This window comes from Panicum virgatum, chromosome 1K, assembly GCF_016808335.1.
Source record: "Panicum virgatum strain AP13 chromosome 1K, P.virgatum_v5, whole genome shotgun sequence".
Taxonomy (NCBI): domain Eukaryota; kingdom Viridiplantae; phylum Streptophyta; class Magnoliopsida; order Poales; family Poaceae; genus Panicum; species Panicum virgatum.
The window spans coordinates 55,769,972-55,786,708 of NC_053136.1; the positions used below are offsets into that span (position 1 = coordinate 55,769,972).

Sequence of the window (16,737 nt, forward strand, 5' to 3'; positions counted from 1 at the left end):
AGGCCGTGGGCAGCCAGCCCAGCACGTGGGGAGCAGGCCCACGAGTGAAGGTGGCAGCCCAGCACAGTAATAGCAAGAAAGCTTGTTATTTAGTAATGCTTGCTAGTAACTTGTTTATAGCCTTTGCACGCTTGGTTAGTTTGAGTCAATTAGTTCTTGATCTTCCTAATTGCTTCCAGATCTTCCATGCTTAGCATAGAGATCTTTAATTCTTTTGCGAGTCTTTATTGGAAACACTTTTCCGGTATTTTTGTGAATTGTTGCTTTGACTTGGTGGTGGATCTTTACTTCCTTTTATGTTGAGCTTTTCCTAACTGTTTCTAGGACGACTAGTTAGCCTATTTCACCTTGACGGTTAGATGAGAGGTGTGTTAGGTTGTATTCGGGATATAGGTCTTGTTCTCTCGAGAATTTTTAAAAAGGCTTTGTTCAACCCCTCTGGTTGTCTGTTCCGGTTCTTCAATTATTCATGATCCGCCCGGGCACATTTCAGTTGATGAGCTATCCAGGAGACCACTCATTCACATAATCAAACAGATTAGAATCATGATGAGGGGCTGTTTGTGTTCTTAGCCTTAATTTGCAAATTAGGCTCGCGCTGACTCAAATTTTGCCTTCAAGCATGGATCTTTTCGTGTCAGTGGATCAGTGCACACTGCGCAATAACGTCGAGTCATTAAAATCTTCCATCCAGCGTTCTCTTGTCACTACTGCAAACTTGACATCTTCTTAGTATTGGCCGCCGGGCCGGCCGGCCGGCCTAGCCGGCTGTTTCTTGTCCTTCCTTCTAAATCAAGCAAATGGGACAACGAATGGCACCATCTTGGATTATGCCGACCGAGTATAAAGGTAGGCAAAGCAGGCTGCCAATTGTTTTGTTGTTGTAGTACTAGTAGTAGTACCTGTGTCCCAGGTTCATAACCGAGAACCAACATATAGACCAATCAAAATTTCGCAGTCGTCTCGTCCGTCCTGCATCAAAACCCCACAGACAACAGGAGGTGGTGATATTAGTTGAGTAACAGGAAGGAATACCGACATGTCCAGCAGCCCATCGTCCTTGTATTGATTGTATCAATGCAGAAGGGCCAAACTAGTACAAACACCACACAATAAGCTCCAGAATATGTATGTAATGTAATGGCCTCCAGCAGGTAGCAGCTCTTCCCTTCATATCAACCTGCTTTATTCAACTCTTGTGCCCCCAACGCAATTGGCATTTCATTTCAGGAGTGATAGATCCTGTCATGATGTCCTGGCGCTCACCAGCATGGTTGCTCTTCCTCACCACCACCATACTGATGAGCACCACGCGCCTGCTGGCACTTGCAGGGATGGCGCGCCCCGGCTGCCAGGAAAGATGTGGCAAACTCAGCATCCCCTACCCTTTCGGCATCGGCCCCGGCTGCTTCCGCCGCGGCCTTGAGGTCACATGCGACCACAGCACAGGAAGAGCCTACCTGGGTGGCCAAGGAAGTAATGTCTGGGCCTTCGATATCTTCCTGCTGCAAGGGGAGGCTCGAGTCCACAAGCATCTGACGTGGGACTGCTACGATGACACTGGCATCAGTAATTTCATTAGATCTCCCCTGGATCTGCACTCTTACCAGATATCACACACCAAGAATAAGTTCACGGCAATTGGGTGCGATACCATCGCTTTCATCCAAGGTGAAAACACAAACTCCTACACCAGCGGATGCATGTCCTTTTGCAGCAGCAAGGCGAGCGTTGACACCAGTGGCCAGTGCACCGGCATGGGTTGTTGCCAGACATCCATCCCAGCAAATCTCACATACTTCAACACCACCTTCTCAACAAGGCGGAGTGCAAGCGTGCTGGATTTCAACCCCTGCAGTTATGCGTTTGTGATTGAGACCCAACAGTTCAGGTTTGATGTCTCTGATCTTGCAGGCTACAGTTTTGCTTACAAGTACAGTGATGGCGTGCCCCTAGTGCTCAACTGGGTTGCTGGAAAAGAATCCTGCGACGAAGCCAAGAAAAATATGTCACCCTATGCATGTCTTAGCAAGAACAGTGAGTGTGTTCCTTCAGACAACGGCCCGGGGTATCTCTGCAACTGTTCCAGCGGCTATGGGGGAAATCCATATCTAGAAGAAGGCTGCCAAGGTGAGCGACAGCCAGTCTTCAATTCTTCTTGCGCTCGAAATATGCCAAGATGTTCTAATGATGACAATTCCTGTTTTCCTGATTGCATTAACAGACATCGACGAATGCGACTTTCCTGAGCAGTATCTCTGCCTTGGCCAATGCACTAACATAATTGGAAGCTACAGCTGCACATGTCCAAAGGGAACTCAAAGCACCAATGCGAGTACAATAAATTGCAGTCCCTACCAGGATCATACACAAACTTTAAAGATGGTCTTAGGTAAATCTTGATCTAGCAATCTCTCATATATCATATATAGCAACAATACTCATGGCTGGAGACAAGAAACTAGAGTTTTGCAGATAATTTTAGCATAGAACTATACTTTAATTAGATAGCTAAAGCTGAATGGCCTAGGTCATGTACTGGGACCACATATCAATCATAACTAGTTAGTTTATGCAGTATGTTACTAATATAATGCCAACACCTTGTTTCAAGTTATTTATTTTCTTCATCCGATTTAGCAAAATAACAGGGGCCGATGCTTTATTGTGACTCTTTGTGTCAATATATCAATTTTTTATCCCTTTTTCCCCCATTGATCTCATTTCATAGAAAAGTTCCCTAATGACTGCAGGTATTTCTATCAGCACAGTCTTTCTCCTTGTTTGCATCTTTCCTCTGGTAATTGAGTATCAAAAGAGAAAGCTCGTCAAAGAGAAGGATGGTTTCTTCAAGCAAAATGGTGGGTTTATTTTACTTGAACAAATGCGATCAAGACGAGTAGAAACAGTAAGAGTATTCTCGAAAGAGGAACTAGAGAATGCAACTAATAATTTTGACAAGAGAAGAGAACTGGGAAGAGGGGGGCATTGCACAGTATACAAGGGGATTATGAAGGATAACAGAACTGTAGCCATAAAGCGCTCGAAAGTTTGCAACACAAATCAGAAGGATGAATTTGTGCAGGAGATCATTATACTTTCTCAAATAAACCACAAGAATGTGGTCAGGCTTCTAGGTTGTTGTTTAGAAGTGGAAGTTCCTATGTTGGTCTATGAATACATCCCAAATGGCACTCTCTTCCAGTTGATCCACAGTGAAGGGCCATCCATCTCATTGGATGACAGGCTAAGAATAGCCATCGGATCTGCAGAAGCGCTAGCGTATCTCCATTCTTCTGCATTCCCCTCCATAATACATGGAGACGTGAAATCTTCAAACATTCTCCTAGATGACAAATACATGGCAAAAGTGACTGATTTTGGTGCATCACACATGGTTGCGAAGAATGAGACCCATTTTATGACTATTGTCCAAGGAACTCTCGGCTATTTAGACCCTGAATATCTACAGGAACGGCAACTAACAGAAAAGAGTGATGTTTATAGTTTTGGGGTTGTGATTTTGGAGCTAATCACGAGGAAGACTGCAATCTATTCTGAGGATTCCAGTGAGCGGAAAGGACTTGCATCATCTTTCATGATCGCGATGAAGGAGAACAACCATCAAGATATGTTGGACAAAAGCATAACAGGGGTAGGGATGGAACCACTTGGAGCAATTTCTGAACTCGCGAGGAAATGCCTCAGTATGAAGGGGGAAGAGCGACCACAGATGACCGAAGTTGTTGAGCAGCTTAAAGTAATAAGAAGAACCTGGCAAGAAAAGTTGACAGAGCATCATGCTACAGAAACAGAAAATCTGTTCGCAGAACCCTGTGGTACAAATTATCCTTCCAGCTTTGCGCAATACAGAAGCATCGCCATAGAGTTAGAGCATGGCAGATGATCTAGACTACTGTGAACTAAATATATTCAAAGCAGCAGCTGGGTTTCAGTTCTATATATACTCCAATGTTTCATATTTGACATGATTAATTAAAGGAAAAAGTCTGATTTACACCCTCGAACTATAATAAAAATTTGATTTTTAACATTCAGCTATAAAAACCTAATAATAGAGGCCATTTAACTGTCAAAACTTAGCAAATTTGACCCTTTTCAAAAGTAGTTTTTCATTTCGTAAAAAGTAAAATTATTCATATTTAAACTAAAAATTAAAAATAGAAGTAATTAATAAAAAAATATGAAATGAATATCAAAAGTTTTCTAGAAATGTAATTTATCTATTGGCACCCTACTTGCCCGTTATTCGGATCCAATTATTTTTATGTTTACAATATTTGGTTGCTGGTAGTTATGTCTATTATTTTTTAACAAATAAGATTCAAATAGCACAATAATAGATAGATTATATTTTTAGAACAACTTGTGTATCTTTGCATTGTTTCGGGTAATATAGATTTTACCCATACATACATGAGACCACTAATTTTTTGATGGAAACTCTATATACAGCTCGTGGGATTCGGATTCCGATTAGTATTCCAATTGGTTTATTCAGATTCCGATTAGAATTCTAATTGATGGACTGTGGAATCATTGCTTGCTTAGAAATATTCCCTCCGTTCCAAATTATAGTTCGTTTGACTTTTTGATATCAAATTTGACCACTCGTCTTATTAAAAATTTAAGCAAAATATCACTTCTTTTTGTTGTGGCTTACTTTATCAATACAAGGTCCTAAAGAATGACTTAAAATTGACTATGTTTGCACAAATTTTTTGAACAAGACGAGTGCTCAAACTTTAGATAAAAAAGTGAAACGAACTTTAATTTAGAACGGAGGTAGTAGCAGAGATAAAGATAGAAAATCTGCGCGTGCTAGGTCACATGCAAATTAAAAATAAGTAGCTAGTGGGTACCGAGCGGTAGCTCGGGTGGTGTGTGCTCCAGGTGTGTAGGCCACCGATCCCGCGTTCGAGCGTCGCTCGACGCGGGATTTTTCCACCAAGTGCTGAGGCGTGGGTGTGTGAGTGTGTGTGCGCGTGTGGTGTGAGTGCCTTGGTATGGTGCGTTCCGAAACTATTCGAGCAACCTCGTCTGCGTTGAGTCCGATTAGCGTGGACGTCTAAAATTTTACACGACTCCCCAGTGCTCCTGGGTGCTTTAAAAAAAATAGTAGCCAGTAGGTGCATAGCTAGCCGCCCGCCTAGCAATTTTTAGCCATGTTTATATACTCGGCGTCTCCACGTAGACATCCTCTGTAGACTGGAGTGAGCACCATGAGTTTACCCGTTCTTTAATCAGTTCATGGACACCTGCCGAATGATATATCGTCACCCGGCCTTGATGTCAAGCAAAGTTACAAACTTTTGCACGGTGCGTGTGTCCAATCAAGGCGGGTGGGTTTGCTAATAAAGGACTAGGCACGTACCGTGAGGGCACAAGCCTCATGTGGAAGGGATCTGATTGGGCGAGATGTCGATCATCAAGAGCTAGCCAAGCGCCCCGTGCAAATTATTTGACTGCCTTAAGAGGATTGAACAAACGCGAATAGGTGTCTTGTCAAATCCGCCCTAGCTGCACGGAGCTAGTGAACTCGAGGAGGAGGGGCTCATCGATCGATCGATCTACTGCGTGCTCTTGCCGCCTTTCTATGTCGGGAAACGTATGCTCTGCTTTTGGAGGAGTAAAAGATGGGGATGATTCGGATGCTTCTCGATCAACTGGACTGTAACAGCGATCGGGGAACAACAACTTGCGGATGATGCTAATGAGGCGCACGCGACGAAATTGATAAAATTATTGTTGGTGACAACTAACTTGTAGTTACAGCATGCAAGATTTCTGTCTTTTTTTGAGTTCGGAGTTGTTTTTCGTTTTCACTTTTCAGTGACAAATTTAGGAGCGCAAAATGGATGTTTTTACCACTAGCAGTATGCAAGGGTGAATCTAGCAGCCAAGTTAATAGGGGACTCATCTCCCTTCTCTTCTTCTTTCTTTCCTTAATTTTAGGAGGTTTAAGGGGTATCCATTAATCTTGGAAAGGCAGGGGCTTGATCTCCCCACATAGATCCGCCCCCGCTGGCATGCTCCCAATATATATCGGTACTGCTACCATCTTGCGACGTGGACCCACAAAAAAAAAAACAGGATGCATCTCCTCCACATATTTGGGCTGGCTGTTCACTCATCCTTATCCTTTCATTCACTCTCCTCAACTCTGAGAGGAGAAGCTACTCCTTGCTCCTCTTGCTCATTCAGCCTGTCTTACTAATATTCAACAATTAATTTTGCAAAATTATCTTACGAAAAAAGAGAGGATTAAACCAAGTCAAAACATTGGTATGAGTGTATCCACCTAGCTGGTATCACACACCCTCACCTCAAGACAGGTGTACATGCAAATAGTGGATATATCAAATTAGCTAGTAACCCTCCCTATAGAACTGGACCCCCAAAATGAACCCATTTGGAAACATCAAATCAAAGCAGAAACGAGCAGCAGGCAGGTACACGAGAAGAGGAAAGAATCGGCTAAGTCCAAGGATGGAGTTGGATGGCCCTTCAAGCTAGGGCTGTAGTTATGCTTGCAGGTGGCAAGTTTTGTACTTGCTGGTCCCTGGCTGAAAAAGAAATGCACCTTTGGCATTGGCGATTGTGACAGTTGTCAATTGTCATGTAACATTGCTCCTTAAACTAATTAACAGATAATTACTCACCATAACCAATGGGTTAGGACCACATACAGATTTTTTAGAATTAATTGTGCATAGTTCTTGTGCTAATCTCCCTCACTTTCTGCATGGCACATGCACTGTGTTCCCTCCAGATAGTGTGGTTAAGATCTTATATCACACCCCAAACTAGTTGGCATCTGATTCTGTTATGATGATCTCCATTTTCTTCTAGAAATTGATTGAATTGTGTATCTTCACTGCAAAAACGGTAGTGCGCGCAGTAGGTAGCTTACATAACAATCTTTTGAGCAACCTGCATCAATAATATTCATATCAACAATTCAGTTTTGATAAATATCCACAACAGTAATGTCAGCTAGCTAGCTTCAGATAAAAAATTGTGAAATTGAATCGGGGTTGTAGAGCTGATTAGCTAGTGCGGCAAAGCAATATATATGCATGATACAACAAATTCCAATCAAGAGCTGGTAATTTCAAAGCTGATAATTAATTAATCTACACTGACCAATCAAGAGCCCAACTTGCTAGATATATAGTGAAAGAGATCTACAATTGCAAAGCTCTCTTCTTTTCCCTTACAGGCTAGACTAACATGCCTTCATTGCAAAGGGATTGATCAGTACTCCCCTCTTGTTATAGTAAAACATAAGTTGAAGAGAATGTTGCAAAACCCTAGCCCACAGGTCCCCCCCTTTCCACATTAGGGCAGCCCTCCCTATCCTGCTTCCACACCACCCATCAGCCACATGGTGAGACATGCCATGCTACCCAAATCATCACATTGTACCTTCATGTGTATATATATTTCTCTCCTCTTTACACCTAATTACACTAGCTGGCTAGTCTCGACCATATTTCTAGCTACCTATAGCTCCTCCATAGCTGCTAGCTCTTCTCCATCACAAATTAAGATGGTTGGCAAGGCACAGCACCATCACCATGGCTCCTCCTCACTTGGGGCGGAGGAGCTCAACCTGCTGCACATGGCCGGGGGATCCCCGGACGGTGGCGGCGGCCGCGGTGAGAGCCGGGGCGCGCTGGGCCAGTGGAAGTGCAGGCTGCTCGGCTCCCTGGGCGGCCTCCTCCCACGGCGCGCGCGCTGCGTGGTGTGCCTGCAGGTGCAGCACGTCACCGGCCTGCCCCCGGCCGCGGAGGGACGCGGCGTGGTGGTCGGGTGGCGGAGCAGGGGCGGCGCGGGGGAGCACACGGCGCCTGCGCGGGTGACGCGGGGCGCGGCCGCGTTCGATGACGTGTTCCTGCACTACTTCAGCGCCGGCGGCGCCACGCTGCGGAGCTTCACCGTGTGGGCGGCGCTCCTGGACTCGCCGGCGAACGGAGATCTCGGCGCGTTCCCCGTGGACCTCACCGAGATCGCCGCCGCGGAGACCTCCAACCCCAAGTTCGGAGGCAAGGCGCTCAGCTTCCCGCTTGGCGGGGCGGCAGCCGGTGCGGTGCTCACCGTCAGCATCTACTGCAGAGTGATGGAGCCCGATGAGAACCATGGGGGGGCTAATGGTACGTACGCGTAGCATCTATACTATAGTATATACTATACAAATACATGCAATATTCATACTATACGATAGATTAATTTTATATTCATCAAAAAATGTAGAGTTGTTCTTATATATGTTCGTGAAGCACAGTATATTTAGAAAGAATTCTCCATTCTATCAAGTTTTGATAAAGGAAACCATAGCTGGTGATTAATATAAATGTGATGATCAACTACTGATGCGTCATCAGGATGTTAATTACATACTTACATTAGGCAACGACTACGTACGTAGCAGGTCATGCACGGGAGAAGAAGAACAAGGGCAGGGGCTCGTACGCCTCCTGTCTGCCGGACCTGAGCTGCCTCCGCAACCGGCAGGTGGCGGCGGCGGCATCCGGATCGGCGCGCCGTGCGACGTCCATCCGCTCCGACCGTGGCGGCGGCTTCATCACGATCGAGAACTCGGTGGCCGAGATGGACGGCGGCGGCGCGGCCGCCTTCCGCGTGTCGTCGGAGGACGTGGACGAGGAAGGCGCCGGGTTCATCACCATGGAGAAGGGCACGGTGTCGTCGCGGTCGAGGCGGCCGCTGCCCGACACGGTGACGGTGTCGTCGCCCGCCGACGAGGAGGACGAGAAGCCGTGCCTGTTCATGGAGCTGTCGGAGGAGGCCGTCGCGTCGGCGTTGGACGTGGACAAGGTGGAGGACGAGTTCCTGGCGATGCTGGAGGACAGGTACTGGGCGAGGAGCAAGGAGATCGAGAAGGGGCTGAGCGTGAGCCTGGACATCGGGCTGGACCTGGGCCTGGACCTGGACTCGCTCATCAAGGACGCCGAGATGGAGCTCGCCAAGGCGGAGCAGGCGTGGAAGAGCAAGGTCGGCGCCGCCATCGTGGAGGAGGAGGAGTACAAGGACCTCGTCAGGAGGTGGAGCGCCAGGGAGTCTGCTGCTGCTGGCTGCTCCTGGGGCTTTGGATTCGGGAGCCCAATCTGATGCCTATCTCACCCAAATTCATGCATTACATGAATGGGATATATGTTGATCCAGAAATTAAATGTATTGCTATTTGCCTGCTATATATATAGCTGTAATATTATTGGTAAAAGGACAAACAAAAGAGAAATCATAAAATGGATCATTTGATTTCTGCATAAAGCCTAAAGGTGTGGCAGTCAAAGTCTTCGTACATATGGCTAAAAAGAATTGAGCAGTGCTAGGAAAATCGCCAACCCAAGTTGGGTTAGGAGCTGCCTCCAATTTTTGTCGCGCGTGTCCCTTTCAAGTCGTTGCTAGGCATGCGGCGAAGCAACCAAATTTCAGCACTGAACCAAGTGTAAAACCAAACCCACAAAGACAAGCAAAATTTATCTCGATCGACACGCACTAGAGCCAGCCGCGAAACCAAACATTGCATAGTTGATGCAGCAACCTTCACTAACAGTCTGAACAACCATGCAAACAAACTGTTGCTTCCAAAACTTCTGACATGATAAGCACCAATACATGTTGCGTGATCGTTACTACAAAACAGCAGAAAGTGATCTGATCGGCAGCCGCTAGATTTGCCCACTCTTAGAACAAAAGCAAAGCGAACACAGCTCGTACACTACAGCCAGAGCTCATGCATGTACAGCCAAAGCTGGCCGACCTGGAGGAACGAACGTCTCTGCTGATTATAAGGGGGCAAAGAAGGATTAGCGTATGGGGATCCACCAACAGGGCCGGTCCCCACAGGCCACATTTCAGCAGGGCCTGATTTCAAGCCCCCTCCTACTGTGGATTACACATACCGATGCTGCAGGTTCCAACGAATCAAAGTGCGCCTCAGCAGAACAAACAAGATGTCCACAAGTACCAGTAAAGCATCCGCGGATAAATTCCACGTGTGGTTATCTTACACGGGGCACTGAAAGAACACTGGAAAACGCCGAATCAAGACATTGCCTACCTAGCTAAAATTATACAGGTTACACAATATATGTGATTCAGAAGACAAAATTACTCACCAAAAATGATGCTACTTGATAGATGCAAGCTGCTCCTACGCTAAAGAAATGTTTTTGTGTACAGGTACAACAAAATAAGCAATCTACCTGGCTGGCCCTGGATCTTGAAAACCTGCAGGACCCGCTGCCAAGAATGGTCCCTGATTACGATGGGTAACAGCACAAGTTCATTCAATTTGATTGATATGGAACCTTCCTTTGAGTTATTTTGCAACTGTGATATGGTTTTCCAAATCCCATACCACAATCTTACCATCCAATCCTGTAAACCATTGGGCAAGGAATGTCAAAACAGGCTCAAACAAAGATCTGGAAGCAATTGGGGGAGGTTCAGCTATGTAATATATCATATAAACCTGATGTGCTGAATCGTTTTATAGTACCATCACGTCCTTTTGTCAACGGTACGATGCAGCTGACGATATCAAGAAAGTATTAGTCTAAATCGTCAATAAGAGCACATCACTGGACATAGAAAAATAGAGATAAGCTAAAGAGTGTACGTTATACAATTCTCGTGGGCACCACCACGAGGCTTTGATGGTTCAACGGAATCACTACTGGTCCCTTGCTTTGATTGGCCATATAGCTTTCCAAGGGCTTCAGAGAGCTGAAATAAAAAAAAGTTCAGGATTAGTTTGTGTGTGATGTTGACTTACTGAGTTCAACTGAGTCACATAAATTAGTCTCTGTCTGTCTGTCATTGATCAGAATTTCAGCAGCACTATAGCCATTAAGTCGTAGTAAGCTACTATTAAACTACATTTCACAGCCCTGGGAAAGCTTCAGCTACTGAACTAATTACATTTAGCGTTCAATAAAGTCAATACACAAATAAGCACTAATTACTAGCTATAACAGCAAAGTGCAGAAAAAAAAAAGATGACTTACACTGACCATGTCTGCTTTGTCTAGTAACCTAGTGCCGATTTTCCAAACCAGTCAAAAACTAGAACACACTGTGAATCTTTTTGACAACATTTCCATTAGAGCCTGCTATGGCCCAAGCCCAGCCCACCATTGCAGTAGACTGGTGTTGGGTGCATCCAAACAAAGCCTTAACAAAAACCAGAAGCATAAATGTTTGGTTATACTTTACGACTCAAAGGAAATCCAGAATCAGATAGCCCACCAAACTGTTTTGCAAGCAGGGCCTGCAATATCGAAACAGCAATTCACCTAACACTCACCCATGCAGGAAAAAGCAACCCTTTGATGAACTGAATAGCACCCTTATACAATAGAACAATAACGACAAGGTATAATGTGCATAAGCACTGACTAACACAAGTTAATAATGATGAAGAAAAAACACTATACCTGAGAGGCTTTTGAAGTTGATGGAGTAGCTTTCCTCTCATCCAAGAATCCTACAAAACTCCTACACACAAAAGGGTGTAGCTATGGTGAAAAGAAATATGGACATAAAACTCGTGAAGGCTTTAGCTGTCATAGATGAAAATCAGAGCTTGTTGCATATCCTGTAGAAATGTTTTTTATCCAAAAAAATGCAACAGAGTATTTTGCCAGGGTACTGAGACTAAAAGAATTAACAGACTTAAGGTATCCATAAAAATTTACAGGGTTCATAGTACAGGAAGCAGTAACTCAGTCCATAGCGCATCAAGAATAGAAGGGAAAGGAAATACAAGCAATAAAAGATAAGAGCTGTTACATAGATCTTTGCTTACCAAAGTCCAGTCTCATCAGCAGCAAAGATCATAGGATTGCAGTCAAATCCGACACCAATCACCGTGCGCTCAGAGACAAAAAGAACCTGAGAGTTTGAAGAGTCGTTCAACATTATGAAATTCAGAAATCACCACATGCGACTAAGTATATCAGAAGGGAAAATGCTGACCCACATCACGGAGAGGCAGATCACGCAGCGCCAAATTTTGTGCAGCAGGAGCCGATTCAACTTCATCAACGAAATAAATCATGGAGTTGTGCCCTGGAATCAAAGTACATGTCAGCGCAACAGCACAATTGTTATGCGTAACAAATGGTGTAGTGAAAAATGTGCGCATTTGGCATTTTGGCAAACTCTCGATAACAAAAAAAAAACTGTTGTGGAGAAATAACCTGCATATGCCAATGTTTTTCCACTTGCTGACCACCTTACACCAAATACCCAGGTAGATGATAGATCAAGTTGAGCAATTTGCTGCATCCACATGACACAGGAGAAGAATGTTAAAAGGATATACACTCACTTCCAGTCTTCCAGACGAACAAATAGACTTAATACGAAGCATTGTTCTCATCATGAAAAAAAAATAATGATTTATCCTAAGTCTATAACAAAAGGAATGATTTGGGCAAACATTTCGCGCACACAAAAAACGAAGCACAAAGCTAAGTTTAGCTTAGCTCATAAACAGATGAAGTGTTATTTTCAACAGTAAGCAGGGTGATAAAAAATGTTGGTATAATTGAATTTCTAGTTACTACTGACAAAAGTTATAGATGTTCAGTTGTGGTCATTAGCCTAGTAAGTGATGCAACAAACGAACGCGGAAATATATTTGAACCTTGTCAAGGTACAAACTATGAGAAATATAGTTACATTCAACCAAGGGTGGAACCAGAATAAAACTAAAGGGGGTGCTGAACCTCTTTAAATTAAGCTAACTTCATACTTTATATGTGAACTTCAGAGCTAAAGGGCTAGTTCTATATGAGACAAACATGGGCTCAGGGGGTGCTGCAGCACCCCCTGTAGAATGTAGATCCACCCCCGCATTCAACAGGTGGCAAGATATCAAACTGATGGATTAAAAAAAAATACCTCTCCAAATTTTGAATCAGTTGAAGTGCTTGATTGTGATCCCCTGGTCAGAAATGAAAAAAAAGGGTATGAGACCAATAAAGCATTTTGAAGACCAAGATTCCTAGTAGATGTAAGGCTAGCATGTTCCACCTTGTATCCACACCCTTGATAAAAGTAGAGAATACTCTGCATTTACCATCAGTAGACGTTGTTGCAAGGTATATCTGAAGAGAAACAATAGCAGTCAAACCAGCATTACATTCAATGGGACCAGGCCTTGCATCTACATGATAAAAGCAGTATATACATAGTAACTTACATATACAGAAAAATTACAACAAAAGAAACTGCATCATGTTATCCAATATTTGTTATAGCATTGATGGAGGTTCTCAAAAATGCCAGGAATATGTCACAAATAAAACAAATTGACAACACTAAAATAATTGTGTCCTAAGTTTCCTACTGAAGACTCATTACATTAAAGGGGGTAACAATAATAAACTCACATTGTTTGGATGCCATGCGAGACTAGTGACAGAAGATTCGTGCCTTTTCCTGATAACCTTGCTAATCCACCTGTAGCAAAGCGCAGGATAAAGACGCATATCAATAGTGTCACATCAACCTTGCTAATTGCTAGAAATAGATCAGTATAAAACATGTTCAATGGTTCATCAGTAACCAATTGGGATGTACAACAAAAGATAGTGGAAAACTAAGGTCATATAGAAAACAGTAGTCAATGAATGAAAAGGGTAGGGAACTGAGGATCAATACCAGTTATTTTCTTGTTCATAGTAGCAAACACACACAGATTTGGCACCACTTCCCACCGCGAACTTGTTTTCTGCAAACAACACATAAAGAGTGTTAAGGAAATAGATCATAATTACTCAGGAAAAAACACCGTAAAAGTTTTTCTTTCACATGTTCAGCACATAGTCACAAAGTTCCTGGGTCGATCGGGTCGAGGAACGGGGTTGAGGGTCGAGGGTCGTCATTTTATAAAATTGTGGTACAAAGGGGGTATACATCTATGGAACGATAAATTATTATGTGGGACGCGACCCTGATTCATCGGGGTCGATATCTTCGGGTCGATAAAGACAAAAACTATATATGTGCTACTAATGAAGAAACTAATCTGCACAAGCATATAAGAAACATATAAAAGAGTACATTTAGACCATGCTACACGTACTCAGCTCATTGTCTAACAAAAACTACACCAATCCACTGTCCTTAACCTCCTTATCCCAATTAAATCTGCTAGCAATGGGGCTGCGACCCCTTTCAAACCGGGACACGATCCAACCTTGAATGGGACACTGACCCTCTTCGACCCCGTCCCTCGAATCGGAACGACGTTCCCAGGTCGAGGGACGAGGCATCGACCCCGAATCCTGTGACTATGGTACTTCAGCACAGTGTTGCAACAAAATAAGGAAGGAAGGCCGAGATAATATGACTACCTAAGGCAACTAACTAATTCATATGTTAGCATCACAGGACAGAAATATGTTAGCACTAAAGAATTCAACTATGGCCAGTAGTCAGTTGTTTAATACTTAATTTTGAGCTAACATCTATCAAGTAACCAGGTGATCAGAAGCAGCAATGAAAAAAATACCCAACTTCAAAAGTCCCATGTTGTGTGTGGAATGGAGAAGGAGGAGAGCACTACACTTGGGTAATCTATTCATTTTGCCAATAACATGAGAAAATGTCCGGTTTAAAATATATAATATGAAGGGAAGATCATTAACTAACCTTTCGGGCTCCATTGAACACACAGAGCTGCACGGTTTAACTTTAGAATAACAAGGGTAGGAATCCAATCAGATCCTTCTTGTGTCCAAACATATCTGCAGACAGTACAAGGAAGAGGGAAAAATGCATTGATTAACTGTTGGAATAAGAAGAAAGACACATCCTCTAGGAATGTGCAGTTTGACTTGTACTTACGAATTTCTATCATGTGAAACTGTTACAATTTTGTTGGATGATCTACTCCAATCTATTCCCGAAACTATTTGATCATGCTGCAATATTAAATATAAACAGAAATAAGATAATGAATTGCATTCTCATTCTTATTGAAAAGTACAAAAAGATTCCTTGTGAGACAAGACAAACAGGACCATCTACCTTTGACAGAACATGAAGTTTCTCCCACTTGTCTGTGAAAAACTTATAAATATGCACTTCATTGTTGTTTGGACAAAAGGCAATCACTGCACAAGAGGAGAAGGTTTCCAGTCAAATTAAAGATCAAACTCCATGATAGGTGCAATTGCAAAACAGAAAAAAATGTAAAATATCATGTATGTTTAGCTGTATAAGAAGGAAAGCAATGCTTTTTCTCTCTCTCTTAAATTGCACTAAGCTGTTTGCCATTGCAAGCAAACACATCATCCACTCTGCAGCACTTTTCCTACAAACAACTCAAATGATGGCATACACCATAATCAACTCGATAGTAGGAGATCCATGATTTATTCGCCCATTTCAAGGTAAATATTTAATGCAATAATGAATTTTCATGATCTATTTTTTCCTACAGACTATTATAGTTGTAAGGAAAATGTTTAACACAATCAGGAATCGAACGGTCCATTCACCCATTCCAAGCAACTTGCATGGCATTACAGTAAATATAATGCATATTTCAGTACTAGCATAGTGTCACATGCTTCTCTATTGGCAGTAAGTAGAAACACAGCAAAATGAAGTTATACAAGGGCAAAAAGTAAACAAAAGGGTGTTTTCAGAAGGTGCCTACTGCAAACACTGGTCCATTTCACCTTTATAACCATGTCCGTTTGCCAACATGGTCCATGGATGAAGATACATTCATAAATGTACAAAGAGCACATGAGCTAGTGCTGCTATATGGTATACCACTACACGCGTTGGCACCATTAACAGAGTCCATCAATTTTTTGTTTCACTTCACTTGATATTTCATCTTAAATTGTCTCGAGGCGCATTTTAAAATCGGTTCCGCTTATAACAGAAAACACCCCCAAACGCCGAAGTTGGCACCAGGCAAGCCAAATTCGGACGATACACAGCAGTAGACAAAAATAGTGGAAACGAAGAGGATCCCTGACGAAATAGCCCGGCAGGCACCTGGTTGTCCTTAGACATGGCAATTAGCGTTTGATCCCTACGGATGACAGAGACACTCGACGCACGAACCGAAACCCTAGGAATCCGATCCTGGAAGCCACGCCTGTTAATACGGTGCCCCTGTGGCCGGTCAACCGCCGGCGGAAACTAGCCGCGGCGATTCAGAATCGGAAGGGACGGGCGCATATGAAGGAAGGAGCGAGATCTAGAGCGGGGGAGAGGAGGGGGGAGGGCGTTACTGGACTGGTCGGGGCTCCAGGCGTGGCAGGTGATGCACTCGGCGAACTGGTGGATCGCCACCGCCGCCGTCGCCGCCATCGGGGACGCGAGGCCAGCGGGAAGGCGAGGGGGGGCGCTCGGGGCGGGTACGAAAATGGTGGACGCCGAGGCAGAGAGGAGGTGGTGGAGTGGAGGCGAAGCCAAGCCAAGGGAAGGTGTTGCTTGGTTTGCAAGTGGGCCAAGACTAGGATTAGGATGGGCGCCCGCAAGCACGGCCCGCGGAGGGAGCCCCCACCGGCCCACCCAACATTGGCAGCAGCGAGGGCCCACCGTCTGCTCATTCCAACTCAGGCGCCTTTTTTATTTTTGCATTTTTCAAAAAAAAAATTACAGAAATATATTTTTGGATTTAGGTTTTACAGATCTATACCCCTACCGCCCGGC

General features: G+C 43.9%; 3 protein-coding genes across 5 annotated transcripts; 2 read left to right on the forward strand and 1 right to left on the reverse strand.

The window, feature by feature from the left end:
- Positions 1-1,197: 1,197 nt before the first annotated feature.
- On the forward strand, positions 1,198-3,965 carry LOC120658036 (wall-associated receptor kinase 3-like). The gene is made up of 3 exons (XM_039936244.1): positions 1,198-2,130; positions 2,225-2,392; positions 2,754-3,965. Exons 1-3 carry the CDS (start codon positions 1,248-1,250, stop codon positions 3,905-3,907), a joined length of 2,205 nt encoding a protein of 734 aa, XP_039792178.1. The 5' UTR covers positions 1,198-1,247; the 3' UTR covers positions 3,908-3,965.
- A 3,191-nt stretch (positions 3,966-7,156) lies between these two features.
- On the forward strand, positions 7,157-9,303 carry LOC120646517. Of its 2 annotated transcripts, none has more exons than XM_039923067.1 (2): positions 7,157-8,177; positions 8,453-9,303. In XM_039923067.1, the coding sequence occupies exons 1-2, from the start codon at positions 7,409-7,411 to the stop codon at positions 9,151-9,153; spliced, it is 1,470 nt and encodes a 489-aa protein (XP_039779001.1). In that variant the 5' UTR covers positions 7,157-7,408; the 3' UTR covers positions 9,154-9,303. The 2 variants fall into 2 exon arrangements, with proteins under 2 accessions (XP_039779001.1, XP_039779007.1); XM_039923073.1 differs by having other exon boundaries at positions 7,332-8,177; positions 8,456-9,303.
- A 687-nt stretch (positions 9,304-9,990) lies between these two features.
- On the reverse strand, positions 9,991-16,494 carry LOC120646536 (actin-related protein 2/3 complex subunit 1B-like). Of its 2 annotated transcripts, none has more exons than XR_005664455.1 (15): positions 16,314-16,494; positions 15,091-15,176; positions 14,908-14,984; positions 14,713-14,807; positions 13,720-13,789; positions 13,449-13,518; positions 13,090-13,163; positions 12,958-13,000; positions 12,252-12,333; positions 12,032-12,120; positions 11,858-11,943; positions 11,058-11,547; positions 10,670-10,776; positions 10,523-10,581; positions 9,991-10,428 (listed from the first exon to the last, which is right to left on the reverse strand). XR_005664455.1 is itself a non-coding variant. In XM_039923074.1 (15 exons), the coding sequence occupies exons 1-15, from the start codon at positions 16,390-16,392 to the stop codon at positions 10,370-10,372; spliced, it is 1,137 nt and encodes a 378-aa protein (XP_039779008.1). In that variant the 5' UTR covers positions 16,393-16,491; the 3' UTR covers positions 9,991-10,369. The 2 variants fall into 2 exon arrangements, 1 of the variants encoding a protein (XP_039779008.1); XM_039923074.1 differs by having other exon boundaries at positions 11,487-11,547; positions 16,314-16,491.
- Positions 16,495-16,737: the final 243 nt, after the last annotated feature.

Excerpts from the sequence above, each read along its gene's own strand:
- LOC120658036 (XM_039936244.1), top strand. The coding sequence starts at position 1,248 with ATGATGTCCTGGCGCTCACCAGCATGGTTGCTCTTCCTCACCACCACC. Across the intron at positions 2,131-2,224 it reads TCTAGAAGAAGGCTGCCAAG|ACATCGACGAATGCGACTTT; the intron begins GTGAGCGACAGC and ends TTGCATTAACAG. Across the intron at positions 2,393-2,753 it reads AACTTTAAAGATGGTCTTAG|GTATTTCTATCAGCACAGTC; the intron begins GTAAATCTTGAT and ends TAATGACTGCAG.
- LOC120646517 (XM_039923067.1), top strand. The coding sequence starts at position 7,409 with ATGGTGAGACATGCCATGCTACCCAAATCATCACATTGTACCTTCATG. Across the intron at positions 8,178-8,452 it reads GAACCATGGGGGGGCTAATG|CAGGTCATGCACGGGAGAAG; the intron begins GTACGTACGCGT and ends CTACGTACGTAG.
- LOC120646536 (XM_039923074.1), bottom strand. The coding sequence starts at position 16,392 with ATGGCGGCGACGGCGGCGGTGGCGATCCACCAGTTCGCCGAGTGCATC. Across the intron at positions 11,944-12,031 it reads GTGATCTGCCTCTCCGTGAT|GTTCTTTTTGTCTCTGAGCG; the intron begins GTGGGTCAGCAT and ends TCAAACTCTCAG. Across the intron at positions 11,548-11,857 it reads GCTGATGAGACTGGACTTTG|GAGTTTTGTAGGATTCTTGG; the intron begins GTAAGCAAAGAT and ends TTTTGTGTGTAG.